The 19,809-nt window shown below is 48.0% G+C and overlaps 1 protein-coding gene across 12 annotated transcripts in view; it reads right to left on the bottom strand.

Annotated features, from left to right (window-relative positions):
• Positions 1–642: 642 nt before the first annotated feature.
• The window catches only part of znf536 (zinc finger protein 536), a 137,000-nt gene continuing 117,833 nt past the window's right edge, over positions 643–19,809 (bottom strand). For all 12 annotated transcript variants that reach the window (XM_029845980.1, XM_029845975.1, XM_029845976.1 and 9 more), the window contains one exon: positions 643–2,948. In XM_029845980.1, the coding sequence (XP_029701840.1) occupies positions 2,794–2,948 (155 nt within the window). In that variant the 3' untranslated portion in view covers positions 643–2,793. The remainder of the gene's footprint in view (positions 2,949–19,809) is intronic.

Raw genomic sequence — 19,809 nt, 5'->3', positions numbered from 1 at the left:
AGACATGAGACTAACTGAAGACATGAGACTACCTGAAGACATGAGACTAACTGAAGACATGAGAGTGACTGAAGACATGAGAGTGACTGAAGACATGAGACATGAGACTAACTGAAGACATGAGACTACCTGAAGACATGAGACTACCTGAAGACATGAGACTAACTGAAGACATGAGAGTGACTGAAGACATGAGAGTGACTGAAGACATGAGACATGAGACTAACTGAAGACATGAGACTAACTGAAGACATGAGACTACCTGAAGACATGAGAGTGACTGAAGACATGAGACTGACTGTAGACATGAGACTAACTGAAGACATGAGACTAACTGAAGACATGAGACTACCTGAAGACATGAGACTAACTGAAGACATGAGAGTGACTGAAGACATGAGAGTGACTGAAGACATGAGACTAACTGAAGACATGAGAGTGACTGAAGACATGAGACTAACTGAAGACATGAGACTACCTGAAGACATGAGGATAGCTGAAGCCATGAGGGTAAATGAAGCCATGAGACTAACTGAAGCCATGAGGGTAGCTGAAGACCTGTAAGGTGAGGAGGAGTGTGTGTGTGAAGCACCTCCTGCAGCCACAGAGATGAGACCAGGCAGGGGGCGCGTGCCGCCCGTGTTAGTTTGAATACATTTTATTTTTACTATAAGTACAGTTCAGTAGTTACAAAACGAAGCATCTGCCATGAGGGTACAGCGAAACATAAAGAGTGTTCAGCTCACAAGACACCTTTTTTTTTGTCTTTTTTTAACACAATATGTGGGTGGAATGCTCGTTATAGCTGGTTCAGAGAGCCTCACAATCAATCCCTGGTCTTTACACCCCTGGGAGTGGCGAGTTCAGACCCGTGGCCGGTGCCTTGCTCAGAGCCCACGTCCTGAATTCCTCCCTTCACGCAGCCTGTGAAGATCTCACCTCTCATGTTAGATGAGGTTCGAATCCCCTCCTTTCCTGGTGTGTCCATATATATAAAATATCGGTTAATTGTAATCTACACAACTCAGTCATCGTGAGTGGATGAGCGTGCACGTCGGGAGGTGCGACACGCTCGCGCGGTTGGAACTTGTGGCGAGCGCGGACGTGCGCTGCAGGTCGGGAGAGTATTAGCGTCAAATAAACATACCTGCGTAACAAGTTGTCAAAGCCACAGACAGTATAGAGGTCGATGAAAGGAAGATAAAGAAGTATCATATTTGAACTGTACATTAGAATGTTCTCTGGGTTCACAAAAAATGACGTAGAAACATTTCACAATGCCAAGGGACACACAGACACACACCTTCAGATTAGTTAGTTAAGCTAGTTTTGAACTGTTAAGTTGGATTTGTAATACTATCACAGTGCAAAATACTTGGGAGAAACCAAAACAAACTGATAATAAGAAAGGTTAAAGTCCCTCTATTCATTCTGTATATATGGGGCAAATATGTTTTCAGCACAGGAGACGATTGTCATCTTTTTCCTCTTTTTTCTTCTTTTTTAAATGGAGAAGGCATTAATGTACAGTACATATAAAAGTCCCAAATAAAATCAACCCTACATCCTACAGGCTAGCACAGCTACATAGCTTTGAAGCAATAACAGAGTACTCGTATCTAATGCTATACACAATATGCTGTTTTCCAGTTGTCGGGTCTTTTTTTTTGTGTGTGTGTGTGTGTTTTTTTTCTTCTCATCTTAAAGTAAATACATCAAACCATTTTCAGTAGTAAGTAACACTGTGCAACAATGATCAGTGGCAGTATTTCAGGAACACCTGCGACGCCAGAGTCCTTGAGGTCGACGCCAGGAGTGAGTAGAATCTGTGGGAGGGCGGCGGAGAAAAGGGACTTTTCTCCTTTCGTGAGCCTCCCCGGCGGAGTCGTGGAAGAAGGTCGCCCGCCTCGCGCGGCGGCGGGAACGACCGCCACTCGCGTTCGCTTCTCTGTGTCGCGAGTGTTAACATTTTTTCCACTGTTGAACTACTGTAGACCTCTCTATGTACACTCTACGGCGGCGGCGGCGGCGCTGGAATACACGGAACAAGAGACAAAGGAAGCAGGTGGAGGCCTGATTATGGGATGGAACATTATTAAGTACTAATTATTCTGCACAATCATGTTAGCACCACCACCGTCGACTATTGGAACATCACTGCCTTGGGTTTAGATTGTCATATGGGGCCTTGTCCTTCCGCCATGATGGGGGGGGAGGGGCTTAAATACTGGCGGCCGGTGGGAGAGCCAGAGGTTCTGTGCTTGGTCTCTGTCAACAGTCCTGTAAAGTCTCTATTCTACAGCAGGATACATTCCAGGTACAACGTGATCCAAACCAACAGCCGTCCCCCTTCCTCGGAAAGGAGAGGGAAGTTCGGGAGCCGGGTGGGAATTCTACTACACCGTCGGAGGAGACGGGAGCACGCGCGGGGGGGGGGAACGTTAGCGAGGCCGCCGCGCCAGAGACAGGAAGCGCGGGTCCGAACGGGTCCGTTTCATCTGGATCCCCGAAAAAGAAAAGCAGGGGGAACAAACAAAAAAAAGAGAGAGACGGGAAAAACAATCATGTCAGAGGAAAAAGAGAAGGGAGGAGAGCGGGAGGGAGCGGGGAAAAGGTGCCGGTACTGCCTCGGAAGTCTCTAGGTCCATCTCACACATCGGTCCCTGGAGGGGGGACGCTCACACTTCCACTCTAATATCTTTTGTTTCTCATCTTAAATAGTCTTTATTATAATGTACTGCTTCATTGATCCTTCATCACCTCCTCCTCCTCCTCCTCCTCCCCCTCACGCCCTCAGTCTTTGCTGACGGCGTGGGCGTCGAGCCCCTCGGGGGCGCCGAGGTTGTGGTTGTTGGGGTGGTTCAGGTCGCTGTTCAGCAGCTCAAGGTCGTGGGTCAGCGTGGGCTCGTGGGTCATGGGCTGCTCCTCCTCCCCCACCCACAGATGCACTACAGCCAAAGAGAGGACAAAAGGCAGGTTAGCACCACGGACACACACACACACACACACACACACACACACAGGAAATGCTTCAACCAGGGGGTCCAAACCCAGGCCTTGTACTCCCACCAGGTAGACGGTGGATTTCAGCCTGGTGGGAGAGAAAACCCGGCCTGGATTGGGGGTTTCAGGACTGGGTTTGCACAAATCCACCTTTTTATCTCTTCCTTATTGCATCTTTGTGTCCAAACAGAAGAGTGTTGCTGAGGCTTTGGGGCTGCGTTGGGCGGGGTCTTCATTTCCAGCTCGAGTCATTTTCCATTATTACAAAGGACGTTTGTTCAATAAGCGTGACGCTAAAATGACACGGGCACTTCTAATGCTCATAATTAAAAGGAAAAGTTTGAAGGCAAACAAATGCAATAAGGCGCCGGCGCTTGTGCAACGCGGCTCCTTCCCGTTCCCCCCCCGCCTTTATTTTTACGCTTTTATTCCCTCAGCAACTTTCATTCCCCGTGAAAATTATTTCGCAATAAAACGCAGCTGAGCACATTTGCATGTCATGTTCTTTTAAAGTGGTGTTATGAATCTGACAAAACCAAATTAAAACACGGCTTTATTTGACTTCTGCTCACGCTGGCATAGAAACAGATATTGAAATGGAGGGAGGAGGGGATACGAAAAGAAAAACGCACGGATGATATAAAAAAAAAAAAGCATCGTTTAGCTTTGAAACCGGGTCAAAATCCTCTGTTACTTGCATCTTTAGTTCCAACAACACTATTTGAGTTGATATCAGAGTGAATGTGACTGGTTCTGGTTGGTAACGGACACTTAAATGAGGCAGAAGCGCATTAAGGGAACTATCTGAGTGATGTTGCGGGAACGAGCGGAACGGCCGCTGATTTTAATGACCGACTCCGGCCACCAGGTGGCAGCATAAGTCAGCAAATCGGCTCGGTCCTCGTCCATTACAGCGTTCACGTCCAGAACATTTCTGCATTTCGAAATTAACCAGCGCCTAATTGCGTCAACATATAAAAAGCAACGTTTTTTCCTTTGTTGGAAAGAAATGCGAATTTACCCCCAAACACAAAGACCCATTAAAAAAAAGGGGGGGAAAGTTTCGTTTCAGCGAAGCCTCGGAAATTCTCTCCCCCAGGACGCCTCCTGCCTTTGACATCCCTGTAAAGAAACTTCCTGTAACGAGCTCCAGATTCGGCTCCATATTTGATTTTCACTGTTCATTAACTAAGCCACCTGGAATGTTATTATTTAAGGATGCCTCTCCTTCTCCCTGAACAACTGCCGCTGTGGAGGGGGAGAAATTTCCAGGCGAACTTTATAGATTTGGAGAAACTTTCCCCTCGCAGGTTTTAATTTCCCATTCGGGCAGGCGGCAGCTGCCTCTCAGACTGAGAATCTGCTCGGTTTTCCCTCTTAAACAGTCAGGCTTGGGCCTCTTTGTTCAGGGGTGATTGGCAGGACTCATTTCAGGACTCATTCACGGTCATTTTCAGCCTAAGGAGGAGCAGCTCATCTCCAACAAGAGGAGCGACAAGAGCGCCCTCTGGTGGTGCCCCAGCGAACCAGCAAAACACTCGAGGTCGTCGTGGGGGGGCAGACTGATCTCAGTTCAGTTCCTACTAAAATTAGACAGAATTATAATGTGACGCCACGCCTCCCTCCAGCTAGACGTCGTCAGAGTCGGATGCTTAAACTTTGGACCTAAAACCAGTTTAGTCCCAGTTTAGAGCCGGAAACAGGGATACCAGGAGAAGGTGCCGGGAAATGACCCGGACTCTGGGATGTAAAAGTGAACGGAACCAGGCGACGGGGGCCGGGCGAGCGTGGCCGCGGAGCGTCTTCTGTCGCCATCTGCACCCTCAAAAGTGCCCAAAGTCCAGGCCCCCGCTGCTCCGAAGGTGCTCCGGCTCTTTTGTTCCCCCTCTCAGGCAGCAGAAAGTGTTGTTCTTGGCTCATCCCTGCCTCATTGTACACCCCATATTTATAAATATGTAAATATGAGCAGCAGCAGCGGCGGCGGCATAACACAACCCGCTTGTATACACCGAGGAGGAGGAAGTGAACGCACCCCCCCCTCCCAAAACTGTATTTTTAGATGATTTTAATGAATACAGGATGTTTATAGTTACCATTCCCTGTGATTTGCACAAAAGACTCGAAAATTCCACATCCATCCTAGCAGCCCTCCGCCACACGCCCCCCTCCCTCCCCCGATCCCTCAAAGCACTGCTAAAGAAGAAGAAGAAGGGGTGAGGGTGGCGTGGGGGGGGGGAGTAAAAAGCAAATTTGTGGTGAATCGCAGCAGGATCGTGGAGCTCTCAGCCTGCTCGCGACTCAGATCTCGATTAGACAAACACGGCGTGGCGTTAAAGCGCCGCAAAGAGCGACAAAAAACTAGTGGAGATTGGTGGCGAGGGCGGCGAGGGCGGCGGCGGCGAGGGCGGAGGGAGCGCGCGGCAACTTCAAGGTGCAATCTGTGTGCTGTTCCTGCGGTTGTTGCTGCTAAAATAACACAAACGGGATAAAAAGATGGCTGACGCGCGTTGTTTGTTTTGGGCGCGCGGCGGCGGCGGCGGCGACGACTCCATGTCATCTTGTTTGTCTCGACGCTCTCGGCTGCGTCGCGTCGCAAACGCTCAGGTCTAATACGAGGCGATGCGCTCGACAGGAGAGACAAAAGAGGGGATGGAGCTCGCGAGGTATCAAAGCGGCGCCGGCGTTCTGGAGACGTTAGCGGCCTCTTTCTATCTTCTGCTCTCTGACTCCAAAACTAGTTCTGAGGCTAAAAGATTGCCGGCGTGATAATACCTCCGCTGAGCAATTTAAGCCCAAACACTCTGATGCTACAATCTGTCTTCCCTGCCTGATAGCGCTTTTCTCCCCTCTCCTCTCCAAATTACTTTCTTTCATATCTAATTATATTTGCTAATGATCTTATAAGAGAATAATGGAATGTGCTTGATCTATTACTTTTTTTTTTTCCCTCCCAATACATAAATACAATGCGGAGGGAAATGACTATTGGAGACAGGAGGAAATGTTTTTTCCTTCTTTTTTTTTTTCTTCTTCTGTTTTTGATGAGGGTGAAAATGAAGCTGGGAGCTGCAGGGTCATTAATGGGCGATGAGCACAGAGGTCATCTCTCACATTCTCTTTGACATTTCTCTCATCTGACACGCCAAAACAATCACAGCCTCATCCGCACGCCCTCCACTCTGCTCTGTATGCGCCACCGTTTCCGCGGTAATCTCCCAGATATCCACCAAGTCTCTTTGATCTTTTAATGGAAAACACTGAACTTTGCTAGGTGACATTTGTTCTTGTGCTGGTTTTGCATAAAGGCTCAAAATGTTCCTATATCACCTCTGAATGGTGGCGGCGAGTTACAGTCGCAGGAGAGACGAATAAAACCACCGGAAATGCGGTCGGCGTTCCGTGCATCAAAGCTGTTCCGGACCAGCTTTGATGTCCTGATGACCCAGAATGTAAGGAAACAGGGGAGAACGTGTATCCTTTACATTTCTGGGGAATTTCTGAGGAACCTGGAGCCGCTCCTGAACCCCCAACACCAGCGGGGACAGTGAGCGTCCCACTGTTGCCATTTTCACCAACAAAATTCCTCTTTTCCATAAAAATCGCAGCTCATTTTTTTTCCCATCACGGCTTTTCTGGCCTTTGGAAAAATGAGGGAGACTGTAGCTCCTCTTGACCAAAGCAGTCCTCTGTTTTCCCCTTAGTCACTCCCTTATTCTTAAGCTTTTCCATCCTCGATGTGCCCCCCCCCCCTTTTTTTTGTCTCTCCACAGGGCGTAGGACAAACCAAGCCATGACAGGCACTCTAAACCCCCTGCATTAATGGAAGGAAATGGCATTCGATCCCTGTTGATCTCCTAATCATTTCTGCTGAAATGATAATTAGTGCCCTTCCAATCCTCCCACAGAGGGGGGGGGGGGGGGACGGGGGGGACGGGGGGGGTGAGTGTGGACATCAAGAAATATGTATAAAATAATGCTGCTGCGCCTCAGACACCAGGACACCTCAGTCCTGACCAACAAGTGCTTTCCTTCACTGCATAGGACACACACACACACACACACACACACACACACACACACTGCCTGGTGACTGCTGTCTGTGATTCTTTTCAGCTGACATAATCCTGATTGATTCGTTCAGCAGATAAAAACTGGGTCCACTTCTGCCCTTTTACTGGGGCGGGGGCGGGGGCGGGGGTGGGGGGGGTGGAATATAATACAGCCTTTTATCCAGCAACAATGTAACATAATGGTGCTGGAATGTGCAGAGGGAAAGAAGGCCACATCTTAAATGCTTGTGACACAGTGTTTGGTAAAAGAGAGAGAGAGCTGCAGTCTAAAGCGAAAGAGGAGGCAAAAATAAGAGCAAAAGATGAGCAAAAGTGAAACATTACACATCTCTCATGATGTCATCGGCCTCTTGGAGCGGAGAACTTGTTTCCTGTAAGTTCTCCCCCCCGACAGCGACGCCATTGTGAGCCACGCCGGAGCCGCGTTGCCTTCAGGTTCTCCAAAGGAACACAAGAAGGAATCCAGCAGTTCCACACCAGCCTCCAGGAGCTGAGGCCTCCGGGCATCACAGCGCCTCTCGTCTCTCCAGCTTCACCTTGTTCCTTCTAAAATCCTCTCACTTTTTAAAGCTGCTGACCCTAATGGTCCAGCTGGATTCCCAAATTGACCTTTGACCCCCCCCCCCCCCCACACACACACACACACCGGAACAGGAAGCGGAAGCAGCGTGGAGGTGTTGGACGTCAGTGTGGAACATGTGGAAACGGGCTGATTCCTGAATTATTCCTAACCATTTCCTGATAGCCTCCTTCTCCTCCCTGTCCTGCGGTTCTAACCGGCTTCACGCCAGATTGTTCCTCCCCTCCCGCACGTCGGCAGCGTCGTTATTCCTGACAGTTTGGCACGGTTAATAACCATTTTTTTTTACACTCGTCCTCCAACCCGAAGACTTGAGCTCCTCACGACGTGGCGACGGGAAGAGACGAGTGAAGGGTAACAAAACTGGAGCACCTGGCTTCCTTTTAAGGTGGTTCCACCGGCTTTCAGTCGTCTCTGATGATTCAACTGTTGCGGCTACAAACATCTGCTGCCGACTCCGAGGAGATCTCAATTAAGGCTCTCACAAGCGGGCGCGGCGTACATGCTTCACTTGTTTTTTTCTCCCTGCTTCCTCCTGTCTGTCTTTATATTTTTATGAGGGAAAGAGGACAAAAGGTCTGGCAAGCTCTTCGCTAAGAACACGTACCGACACAAAGAGGGAGGTGTTGGGGGCAGATGTGTTGGCAGGGATTTTAAAAAAAGAAAAAAAAAAAGCCCTCTATGACAACTGGCAGCATTTTTAAGGAAATCAGGGAAAGAATGAATGAAGCAACAACAACAAACTTCAAGAAGGAGCAGCCTGAAGCCCTCCCTCATTTCTCTTTCCACCATTTTTGAAAAGGCCCCTAAGAGAAAGAGACAAAGGAGAAGAACAAGTGAGTGTTGATATGATTATGTAAATGTAAACAGGATTTCCTGCCGACTGGAAGCCGTTTTTCTCTCTGACCCGTTCTCCTTGCAAATCTTCCATTTAAGACGAATTCCCCCGGGGAGGCTGCTCCGCCGTTACTTAACGGGATAATTATGATATACTAAACCTTTCCAAGATCACCCCCCCCCCCTCTGAAAAAGAGAAAAACACCCATCCTCTTCCACCTTGTCTTTGCTTTCTCTGTCAGTCTTAATCCATTTTCTCTCCCTTTTCCTGCTTCTCTCCCTCCCTGGAATTTCCGTACAGGAATTCCATCCCGTACAGTAACGCTGATCTGTCCCAGCTCACATCTTTTAGCTTTGCAACCGCAGGAAACTCCATAGACACCCCCCCCCCCCCCCCCCCCCCCCCCCCCCCATCCTCCCACATTTTAGTCTTTTTTGATTCAAACGCTGATATTTTTCCAGAAAATCCCCAAGTCAAAAAACAGTTGATTTCAATTATTGCAGCTGCTCCAGAAATTCCCAGTTTTTCTTTTAAAGGGGTCGAAATGTGGGACGAAAACAGGACAGAAAACAGCAATTTTCGCAAATTTAGCCGTCAAGTTTGACTCTGTAATCTCTGTATCGCTCTGTAATTCCACTGCCATGTGTGTGTGTGTGTGTGTGTCTACACTTTGATCTCTCACACTCAACGGGTCTTTGTGAGACAGAGGAGGCAAATTTTCGTATCCAGATTCAGAGATGTCATAAAGGCCGGGCAGGAATCTCCGGCTCCAAACAGACGTACGGCTCCGCTGCAGTTTTGAGGGCTTGTTTGCGCCGGTATTTACTCCTACAACTTTGTAACAGAGCCACACGTCAAACTATTTACGCGATGGTGTAAGCACTTACGGCTACGGCTCTCTTGGCCTGACAATGGCTGTAAACAGAGAGCCAGAGATCAAAACTGTTCATCAGAGAACCTGACAGATGACAGATAGGGCCCGACGTTTCCCAGGATGGTTTGCACACATGGGGCAGAAAATAAGGGAAATAATGGAAAAAAGGGAAGGAAAGACGTGGCAGAAACCCCTGCGAAATTCTCCCGCTCAACCGAATTCTGATGAATTATATTCCGAGCTCGGCAAATGAGTTTGGGAGCACCGTCGCAGTTGCAGATGTGGCCAAACCTTGGCTCTCTCTCCCTCCTCCAGTTAGTGGAACGTTCCCACAGAGGGAATCCAGAGGCTGCCTGTCGGTTCAAGAGGCAGGAAGCGAAGCAGGAGTCGTCGGGAAGCTCCTGCGAGGAGCGTTGGCTGCGCTGAAGGTTCGGAGCGTCTATCCAAGGTGGCAGAATCCAGCACCTGAGGGCTGCTCCTCAGGACCCAGGAAGCAGCCACACTGAGCAGAACATGCAGATGAAGCCTAGAACAGAACCGGGATCCTTCCCAAAATGGGAAGAGCTCACACCCTCGGAGGTCATGGAGGCCCCCCCCCGCTAACTTCCAACATGCCTGTATTTATTAAAACAGAAGAGAAGAGTCACACTTCTGGAACCAAGTCCTGAATTTTTGCATAAAATATTATTTATTCACACACCACCACCCTCCCTCCCTCCCTCCCTCCCTCCCTCCCTCTTCCTCTCCTTTCTTTTTTTCTTCCTCTTTCATTGTTTAGCTGCTAAAATCCATAACATTTCTTTTGTTCCCCTACTTTCTTTAAGCCTGCTCTCGAATTTTCCCAAGGCCGGGAAACTTCAGGCATGAGAACCTCTGATATAAAACCAGGGAAATTTACCTGGGATTAGCAGCCATTGACAAATAACCTTGGTGATAGATGCACAGTAGATTTGGTTCAAAGCTCTCCCGGCAGCCTCAAAAGAGATTAGTTCACTTCTTATCAGGTCAGCCGCGTCGCCTGGGGAATGTGTTTAAAGTCACATTGATTTATTGAAAGATTCCCCAATAAGAAGATATCTCTTGACTTAAGTGTGTGTGCTGGTGTGTTCCAGTGTGTGTGTGTCGTGTGAAAGCCTGCCTTAAATAAATGATCTTCTCTGTTCAAGCCTTTAAAAAGGAAGAAAGGAGGGAAAAAAGGAGCTCCCCACAAAGACATATTCAACAAGAGTGGCGTGCACTTCAAACTGAAACAGCACCTCTCCATAACTAGTGTTGAACACCACCACTGGAGACACACACACACACACACACACACACACACACACACTTGTGCTCTCTACCTGTCTCGCCCACTCTCTCTCTCTCTCCATTTACCCCCTGCTGACAGTGCTGCTGAAAACAGTGATTGTACAGTGGTGAGCCGTACTGGGACTCAGGTATAATAAGACCCTTTCTCCCCCAGAAAAAAGACACAGAAAGATAGATGGGGGGGGGGGGGGGACCTTTCATTTACACCATTACCTTCTTACCGTCATTATCGGCCAAGGAGACGACTGTGGGAAAGCAGGTGGAGCAGCCAGGACCAGGAATTACAGACCTGACATGTCCACCTGATGAATGACAGTCTTCTAATGCGCACACACACACACACACGCGCGCACACACACACACACACGCACACACACAACCCTACTGGTTGGTATACTCAGGATATCAGACACCAAGGCCATGTCGAGGGCCCTCCTACAGTCTCTAAAAAAAAAAATCCCCCTGACCTGATCCAATAAACTGTCCGACAAATAATAATAATAATAAAAAGCAGCATTTCAGGACTGACCACGAGGGAAGTGAACCCTCATCTTCATTTGTTCCCATTGTTATGGCAGGATCACCGGATACCCCTGCAAACACAACACCTGCGACGCATTCATGGTTCCTCTGAAGCGCGGGAATAATAGTAATAAGGTCTGAATTATGGGAATAACGGTAATAAGGTCTGAATTATGGGAATAATGGTAATAAGGTCTGAATTATCGATGGTGGCTTTTGTGGAAATGAGGGAATAAGATAACAAAGAGGTCAGAAGAGGGTCTTGATCCTGTCCGGAACGTTCCGACGACCTTCCTCACAGCTATGCTGTCGGTAGGTTGGGAACTTCCAGACGTCAGGCTTGTGCACCAGCAGACGCACGTTTACACACTTGTGGATGTGGCTCCTATAAACCCAAAGTTTCATCTTCCTCCAGCTTTTCCACCCTCGTTTCCACCATCTCCAGACCTTCCTTCTTGTACCGACATCATTCCTTCGTCTGTCTCTTTGTCTGCTTCCATGCTTCCTCTCCGTCTTCGTCTATCTCTCCCGCTGTCTGCTTTTAACTCTTGAGGTCATCCGGGACCCCTGGGCTGCCATCCCAGAATGCCGAGCCGGGTAACATCCTGCCGAGTTGCCTTCTGCACAGAGCAGGCGGCCGAGCCAGGACTCCACCAGGACTGGGATTCAACCACGTATCCTGTCGTTACTACGCCGAGGTGCTTGTGTCGTGGTTCTGACTGTAATAAGTACAGCAAAGCTCCGATGGTTGAACTACCACGTCAAGTATCGCAGCATCAATAATTCACCAGCGCCTTCGTTTGAAACATTAGTGTAATTACCACAAACAAATGGCCGTCAAGACTGGCAGCCTTCATCGGCGTCTACGTTAGCCGCCAGATTGCTCGCGGTGTCTTAATGCAGCGACAGAAGCGCCGCCGACGGCTCCTTTTCATTTGATTTTTTTCCTGCTGGTCAGGCGCGAAATCTAAAATTTATGACAATAAGACAGACTGATGAGAACATCAGTGTCAGAACAACAGAGGAAATGAAGTCCTGGGATACAACAAAGAACATTTACTGATTGCAGACAGCGCTCCATACGATGCATTCACAGAGCACGCTGTCAACAGGTTATTAACGCCTTATTACAGTCGTACTCAAACAGACTTGCTAACATCATCAGTCCTATTAAGTTTCAAAGCAAAGTAACGTGCAACTGCAGAAGCTGGAGGACAAACAGACCTTCACTATTATTTCCATCCAAATCTATAAAGTTTATAGGCTCATAGTCATCATATCCTTTCCTTTTTGCACTCTTTCCATTTTCCCACTCCCTCCCTCGTCCTCGTTAGTGATTATTAGCCTGTAGTTACCATATTTAGACATGTACTAGTTGACGGTGGAACATTCAGTGGTTAATAAAAACACCGAGATTCCTCAATTGAAAACAATGCAAAAAGACGCAGGCGGGGTCTGAAAACCGCAGTTCCAGGGAAGTTAACACAGGAGTGTGTGTCTCCGTGGCAGCGCTCAAGTGGAAAGCTATAATTAGCTGTAGCGTTGTTGTGCAAAAACATGCAACAACAAAGTGTTGCCTCCATGAACGGAGGGCAATAATAAGATAACAAGGAATCCGTAGCAAGACTTCACTAGTTCTGTGTGTGTGTGTGTGTGTGTGTGCGTGTGTGTGCGTGTGTGTGTGTGTGTGTGTGTGCCATGTCCGAATGGTGCAGATTTCCAGGTGAGCCTTTGATCAGCGCCGAATCCAACACAACACGGCAGCACCAGGGCCTGCGTCTGTCAGCTCCTGCAGAACCCAGGCCTCCTGGAGCACAATCCAAGCAGGGTTTCTGGCCCACCAGGTGGACACTCCCTCACCTGGGGCCCCACGTGCACGACGACCCCGGAGGACTGGGTCCTGACCCACGCCCGTCTATCACACACATATCAACTGACTCTATTTCCAATGCAAACACTGATGCATTCTTGCTGTTCTCTGTATGTGTGCCATCTATTGCAGATATGTGCCATCTATTGCAGATCTGTGGCATCTATTGCAGATATGTGGCATCTATTGCAAGTGTGTGTGGCATCTATTGCAGGTGTGTGTGGCATCTATTGCAGGCCTGTGTGGCATCTATTGCAGGTGCGTGTGCCATCTATTGCAGATATGTGGCATCTAATGCAGATATGTGGCATCTATTGCAAGTGTGTGTGGCATCTATTGCTGGCCTGTGGCATCTATTGCAGGTGTGTGTGGCATCTAATGCAGGCCTGTGGCATCTATTGCAAAACTATGGCATCTAATGCAGGCCTGTGGCATCTATTGCAAAACTATGGCATCTAATGCAGGCCTGTGGCATCTATTGCAGGCCTGTGGCATCTATTGCAGATATGTGGCATCTATTGCAGGCCTGTGTGGCATCTATTGCAGGTGTGTGTGGCATCTATTGCAGGTGTGTGTGGCATCTATTGTAGGCCTGTGTGGCATCTATTGCAGGTGTGTGTGGCAACTATTGTAGGCCTGTGTGGCATCTATTGCAGGTGTGTGTGGCATCTATTGCTGGTGTGTGTGGCATCTATTGTAGGCCTGTGTGGCATCTATTGCAGGTGTGTGTGGCAACTATTGTAGGCCTGTGTGGCATCTTTTGCAGGTGTGTGTGGCATCTATTGCTGGTGTGTGTGGCATCTATTGTAGGCCTGTGTGGCATCTATTGCAGGTGTGTGTGGCAACTATTGTAGGCCTGTGTGGCATCTATTGCAGGTGTGTGTGGCATCTATTGCTGGCCTGTGGCATCTATTGCAGATCTGTGGCATCTAATGCAGGCCTGTGGCATCTATTGCAAAACTATGGCATCTAATGCAGGCCTGTGGCATCTATTGCAGGCCTGTGGCATCTATTGCAGATATGTGGCATCTATTGCAGGCCTGTGTGGCATCTATTGCAGGTGTGTGTGGCATCTATTGCAGGTGTGTGTGGCATCTATTGTAGGCCTGTGTGGCATCTATTGCAGGTGTGTGAGGCATCTATTGCAGGTGCGTGTGGCATCTATTGTAGGCCTGTGTGGCATCTATTGCAGGTGTGTGTGGCATCTATTGCAGGTGTGTGTGGCATCTATTGTAGATCTGTGGCATCTATTGCAGATCTGTGGCATCTATTGCAGGTGTGTGTGGCATCTATTGCAGATCTGTGGCATCTATTGCAGGTGTGTGTGGCATCTATTGCAGATCTATTGCAGATCTGTGGCATCTATTGCAGATCTGTGGCATCTATTGCAGATCTGTGGCATCTATTGCAGATCTGTGGCATCTATTGCAGATCTGTGGCATCTATCGTAGGCCTGTGCGTCCCAGGGAGAGGTGTCCCAACTGGAGAGTGAAGAGCTCACTGCTGTCGGAGGAATTTGGGCTCTAAATAAATTTGGTTTAATTTGAAATAATTTGGTTTGATTTGGAAAACGTTGCCTTCTCCAATGACAATGACGCACTGTGAGTGAAGAGGTACATGTTAAAATCTATATTTACTTTTAATTTTTATTGTTTGCATTGGAATCAGGATGCTCGATGATCCAAGAATAAAATATGTGGCTTCAGAGGCCGCATGTTGATGCTGTCATGAATTAAGCCGCTGCCTCGTTAGGGTCATCGGGAGATTCTGCTGCGGATGACCACAAGTCCAACTTTAGAGCACCACGTGCGTGCGTGCACGTCAGTCCGGCTGCACTCTGCTGCAGCTCCTCTGTCAGTGCATGAAACCGATGCATCCTTGTGACTGTTATCACAGAGGGACAGCAAAGAAGTCTGAAATACTGTGAAGACGGACAGGGAAGGAAACAAAGCCAGAGGGAGAGAGAGGGATGGTTGCATTGCGTGTGTGTGTGTGTGTGTGTGTGGTGCAATTACACCATAGCATGGTGGTGTGCCTCTTCAGAAAAACAAAGAAATCTAAATACACACTCATGCATAAGCATAAATATCACTGGCTGTCACTCAACTTCAAACAATGCAGCTGTAATCTATGATAACGTAAATACAGGCAGCTGTGGGCAGCCTGGAAAAAGCAGCCGGAGAGAATGAGAACCTCTTCTGTCCCGACCATTAACGCCAAGGTGAGAAAAGTTGCTGGTTGGATTCCAGCGCCCGATGTGAGGAGGGGGACTTTGAGGTGTGTGCTGGAAGAGGGCTCTGTTTCCCATCAATAATCCCGGTTGTCAGACCTCCCAGTCAACAAGGAGCAGGTCTGGATGTATACCACCCCCCTACACAAACAGGCACGCTCGCTGTTTGATCTCTCCCCGCTGGATTGACTCCACTTCCCATTTCCGTCATCACCTGGTTCTGATTTAGGGGTCAGCGAAGGGAGAACGTGATCAAGTCCGGTTAAATGCCCGTCACTCGGAGCCTGGACGCCCAGGAATATCTGCCTCTCTCATGGTGAGCTTTCTTTTTAACGCCGCCTCTCTGCTTCCTGCAGGATCACTTTTCACGTCTCACTTTACCACATTTGCCGTGTCACAATTCTTCAGGACACACACACACTTTTCCACACACACACACGCGCGGTTTTCTCTTAAATAAATGAGCGATGAAGAAGCATTTTTCAAGACTTTCCTACAGGGAGGAGCGTTCCTGTGGCCCCGCTCAGTGCCCCAGTCTAACCCCTAGATGGTGCTGATCTGTCACTGTGCGCGCCTGCTCTCGCCTGGGACGCGAGCGCACGCAACCTGTGTTTCTGGACGGCATTTTGGTACCGGCTCCGCGAGTGCACGAAGACGCGCAAATGCGTGCGACGGCGCTCCACCAGGAAAACGTCCATTTGTCTTGGAATCATTTGTGACGTAAAGGCAGACTGGTGCCCACTGGAACCCAGTAATGAAGCACGCGGCATCGCGCAGCCTCCTAATTTGACTAGTTAAATGACTCCATTACGTGTCTAACAGACAGAGGCGAATCATTTCTGGTCAGTTGAGGCTCACTTACCCGCATCCTGGTGTTTGGGAAATGTCTGTGTCTCTGGCTGGCTGACTGACTGACTGACTGACTGGCTGACTGACTGGTTGAGCTGCCTCATTTCATCCCTCCATTGGTGTTTACATGAACAGTAAAATGTGCAGAATGCAGAAATGAGGATTCTAGTTTGATGTGCCGCCGGTAAAATGAATTTGATTTCAGAAAATCCGATCGATAAGCAAGATTTGGATTCAGCAATCGATGTTCTTTAATGAAAATAGGCTTGAAAGTAATTATAGTGCATTTTCATATGTATAAAATGGGTAAAAACACGTCGTTGTCAACAGAGCTGTGAGTCCTGACAGGAGGACAAATATAATGATAATAATATACTGTGGGTGCGCGCGCACGTGTGTGAACGAGAGAGAGAGAGAGATGATGAAAATATATTGAATTATTAAAAGGACTACCTGCTGTCCATCACTGTCACTTAACACATGTCGAATGTGAAGTGTCAGCTCAGCAGTGACTGGACATCTGTTGCCACCTCACACACACACACACACACACACACACACACACACACACACACACACACACACACACACACAGAGTTGTATAATTGAAGCAGAAAATCTTTCTTGTTGTTTAAAGATGATGGTGATACACACACACACACACACACACACATTCATGCTCACTGCTGCTGATCTTTGGCCACTTTCAGCAGGTAAATTATAAATTACGATATTGTTTAATCACATTAATATTTTAATCAAGATACTTTTAATAATAGTTCTGCACATTCTTCTGCGTGAGAAGATTCCATGGATGTTTTAAATTAATTCTAAAGGTGGCTAGAGATTATAATAATGCAGGAAACATTTATGGACTGAAAGAGACAAGATGAGCATAAACAACTGAAAATAGGAAATAGAAATAAAAAAATATAGAGAATAAAACATGAGAATAATTAAAAAAACATACATCCTGTATTGTGTGAACTATATTTCTGTAGATCTATATGTGCTCAGACAATAGAAAACAAAGATTTACACACACACACACACACACACACACACACACACACACACACACACACACACACACCAGATTAGTCTTGTCCACAGTCTTCCAATACACCGTGTTCTAGACAAAGGACATACACCGATTAGCTTTGGAAACATTCAACCTCATGAACCTTGAACTTGCAGCTCAGCACGTGCACTCTGGTGTGTGTGCACATGTCTTTCTTGAAGCCTGACATGGCGTCCTGCTGATTCTTCTGTTGGATGCAGTGGAGTGATGAGTGACACGCCTGTATCGCTGATAGCAGTCGCTCTGGATAAATGCCTTCCAAAGGGGGCTGTTGGTGTGGACATGTGCGTACGTGCGCACGTGTGTGTGTGTGTGTGTGTGTTTTAGAAGTTGCAATATGCTCTGTGTGCATGTGGGTCAATTAAACACGAAATGCTTTGAAGTCCATCGCTAACATAGACTCTCCTTCCAATCACATCTTAGTCTCCTACCCCATTTGATTTTCTCTTCACCCCCCCCCCCCCCCAGGCACACTGAGTGTCAATAATGCTACCAGCTGCTCCACTGCTGCTGCACTGCATGTGTGTGTGTGTGTGTGTGTGTGTGTGTTAGACAGACAGACAGTAAGGGAGAGGGGCCTAAGTCTGGTCGACATAAAGAGCTTAATGTGATAGGTAATTATGTAGTCTGATCTCACATACAGGATTTAAGAGCCAAGTATACCAGCCACCTCCTGGACAGACACACACGTGCACGCGCGCACACACACACACTCTCTCTAACTATAAATAACTGCCATATGACAGTGGGAGGGATGGATACGTGTCCACTCCGCCGAGGCCTCGGTCCACGCTGGGTTCTGTTGATTTAGAGTGTTAAAGAATAAGAGACAGAACATCCACCCTCAAAAAAGCCACATGAATAGTGATAATCTGTTCGGTATTATTCTTGGAATTTTATTTTACAAAAAAAAGGATCAAAAACATCCCCGGAAACTGCCACATTCCCGAAATGCCTCCCATTCAGAGAAAGTTGTGCAGAACACGTAATTATGCTCTCGAATCTAAAACATATCATTTTTACTTTTTCGGTCCCATTGAGACTCTTAGTTTCCCTTAAAGACCAATAATTCAAAGACAGCAGCCACGTAGGTTTCATCAAATGAAATCAAGGTTTCCTGGTTTATTCCCAGAGTGGGTAAATATTAGTTGTGCACTGAGAACTGAATGGAACAGTGTTGAGCACTGAAGTGGGGATTCGCTTTACGAGGTCAAGTGCCGCTTTTGTTTTATCTCTTTGATGCTCTTCCTCACTTCCCCCCCCCCCCCCCCCCCCGCCGCCCTCCTCCAGTCCTCCTGCTTCCTTTTCCTCTCTCCCACCTATCGTTTGTGTGACTGTTGATCCTTGCAAAAGAGAAGAGATCAAATATTTCTCCTCCAGTGTACGAGGTTTCCGCGGGGGCCTCGCAGATATGATGATTGGGGCTGACGGATGGACGAGGGCCCCAGGATTTGAAGTCAGTAACAGACAGCAGTGGCTTTGATAGCCCCCGCTCCTTTCACATTGGATCACTAAAGACACCAGGCAAAAAAAAAAAAAAAAAAAAGAAAGCAAGGGTGGAGGGGGCAGAGTGGGGAACAAAAGCATCTGTAGAGTTTCCAGAGCTGGTGGCAGCACGGGCTTTTTGAAGTTCAGACGTAGCCCTTCCTTCCATTCCTCCTCTATTCTCCCCTTTCACTTGTCCTTGAACGCCTCACTCTGCTCCACATCCTCTGCTAGCGCAGGTTTCCACCCTCAAGCTGTGTCACCGGCCGCTGACCCGAGCGCCGCTGCCGTTAATGTTACGAGTGTCGGCCGTTCTTGCGCCCCACTGTGGAGGTCGCGCCCTCAAACGCGCTCAGAACCGACTCAAAATAGCAACTTAGAGTCAGCAGCTGAGGCCTCCTGAGCTGAACCCGACCGAACAGGAACAAGAGGAAACATTAGAGCTTAAGCGGTTTCTTTTCTCTCAGCTCCTCTGACGGTGATCCAGTAACTCACGGGGATCATTGGAGCTGATTCCGAATTTGTTCAAAGCAATAAAAGGCACCTGAATCTTTTGGTGGAAGGGAACCACCAGCAAATTGAGTCAGAACGGAGCTGATTTCCCCAAAAGCTTTCACACAACGGTCGTCAAACGCGCCAGCCACCATCTGCTTGCCATTATAAATAATGCAGATTTAAAGAACAGCTGTAACTTTTTCCTTCTATAGGTCTGCTCTTATCGGGCAGAGCGCCGAAGTTCGACAAAGAATGAGGAAAACGCCAGAATGAGGAAAACGCCTTTTCCGAACGTCACGCCGTCGGCCGGAATTCCACGTTTGCTCCGGTGAGCTGCCACGTCCGCACCCAGCGCTCTTTCTCTAGCTCAAATGGCAGGTTTGGATTTAAAACAGGTTCACCGCTCTTGATTTAAAACATCATTTCCAGCGTTTGTCTGCAGCCTTTGCACACTGAGAGCAGTGATGCTAGATGACATCAGACAGATGGCTTTTGTCAGCCTGAAGAGGAAGAGTTAACCCAATCCCCTGTTCCCCCCCCCCCTCTCTTTTTTTAAATGTCTCCCATATAAACAGATTTTGTTGCTGCTCAAAGTGGGCTCAAA

The sequence above is a fragment of the Takifugu rubripes genome, chromosome 13 (genome assembly GCF_901000725.2).
Source record: "Takifugu rubripes chromosome 13, fTakRub1.2, whole genome shotgun sequence".
In the NCBI taxonomy this organism is placed as follows: domain Eukaryota; kingdom Metazoa; phylum Chordata; class Actinopteri; order Tetraodontiformes; family Tetraodontidae; genus Takifugu; species Takifugu rubripes.
Note: the sequence above shows the minus strand (reverse complement) of the source record. Positions and strands in the feature narration are given on the sequence as shown.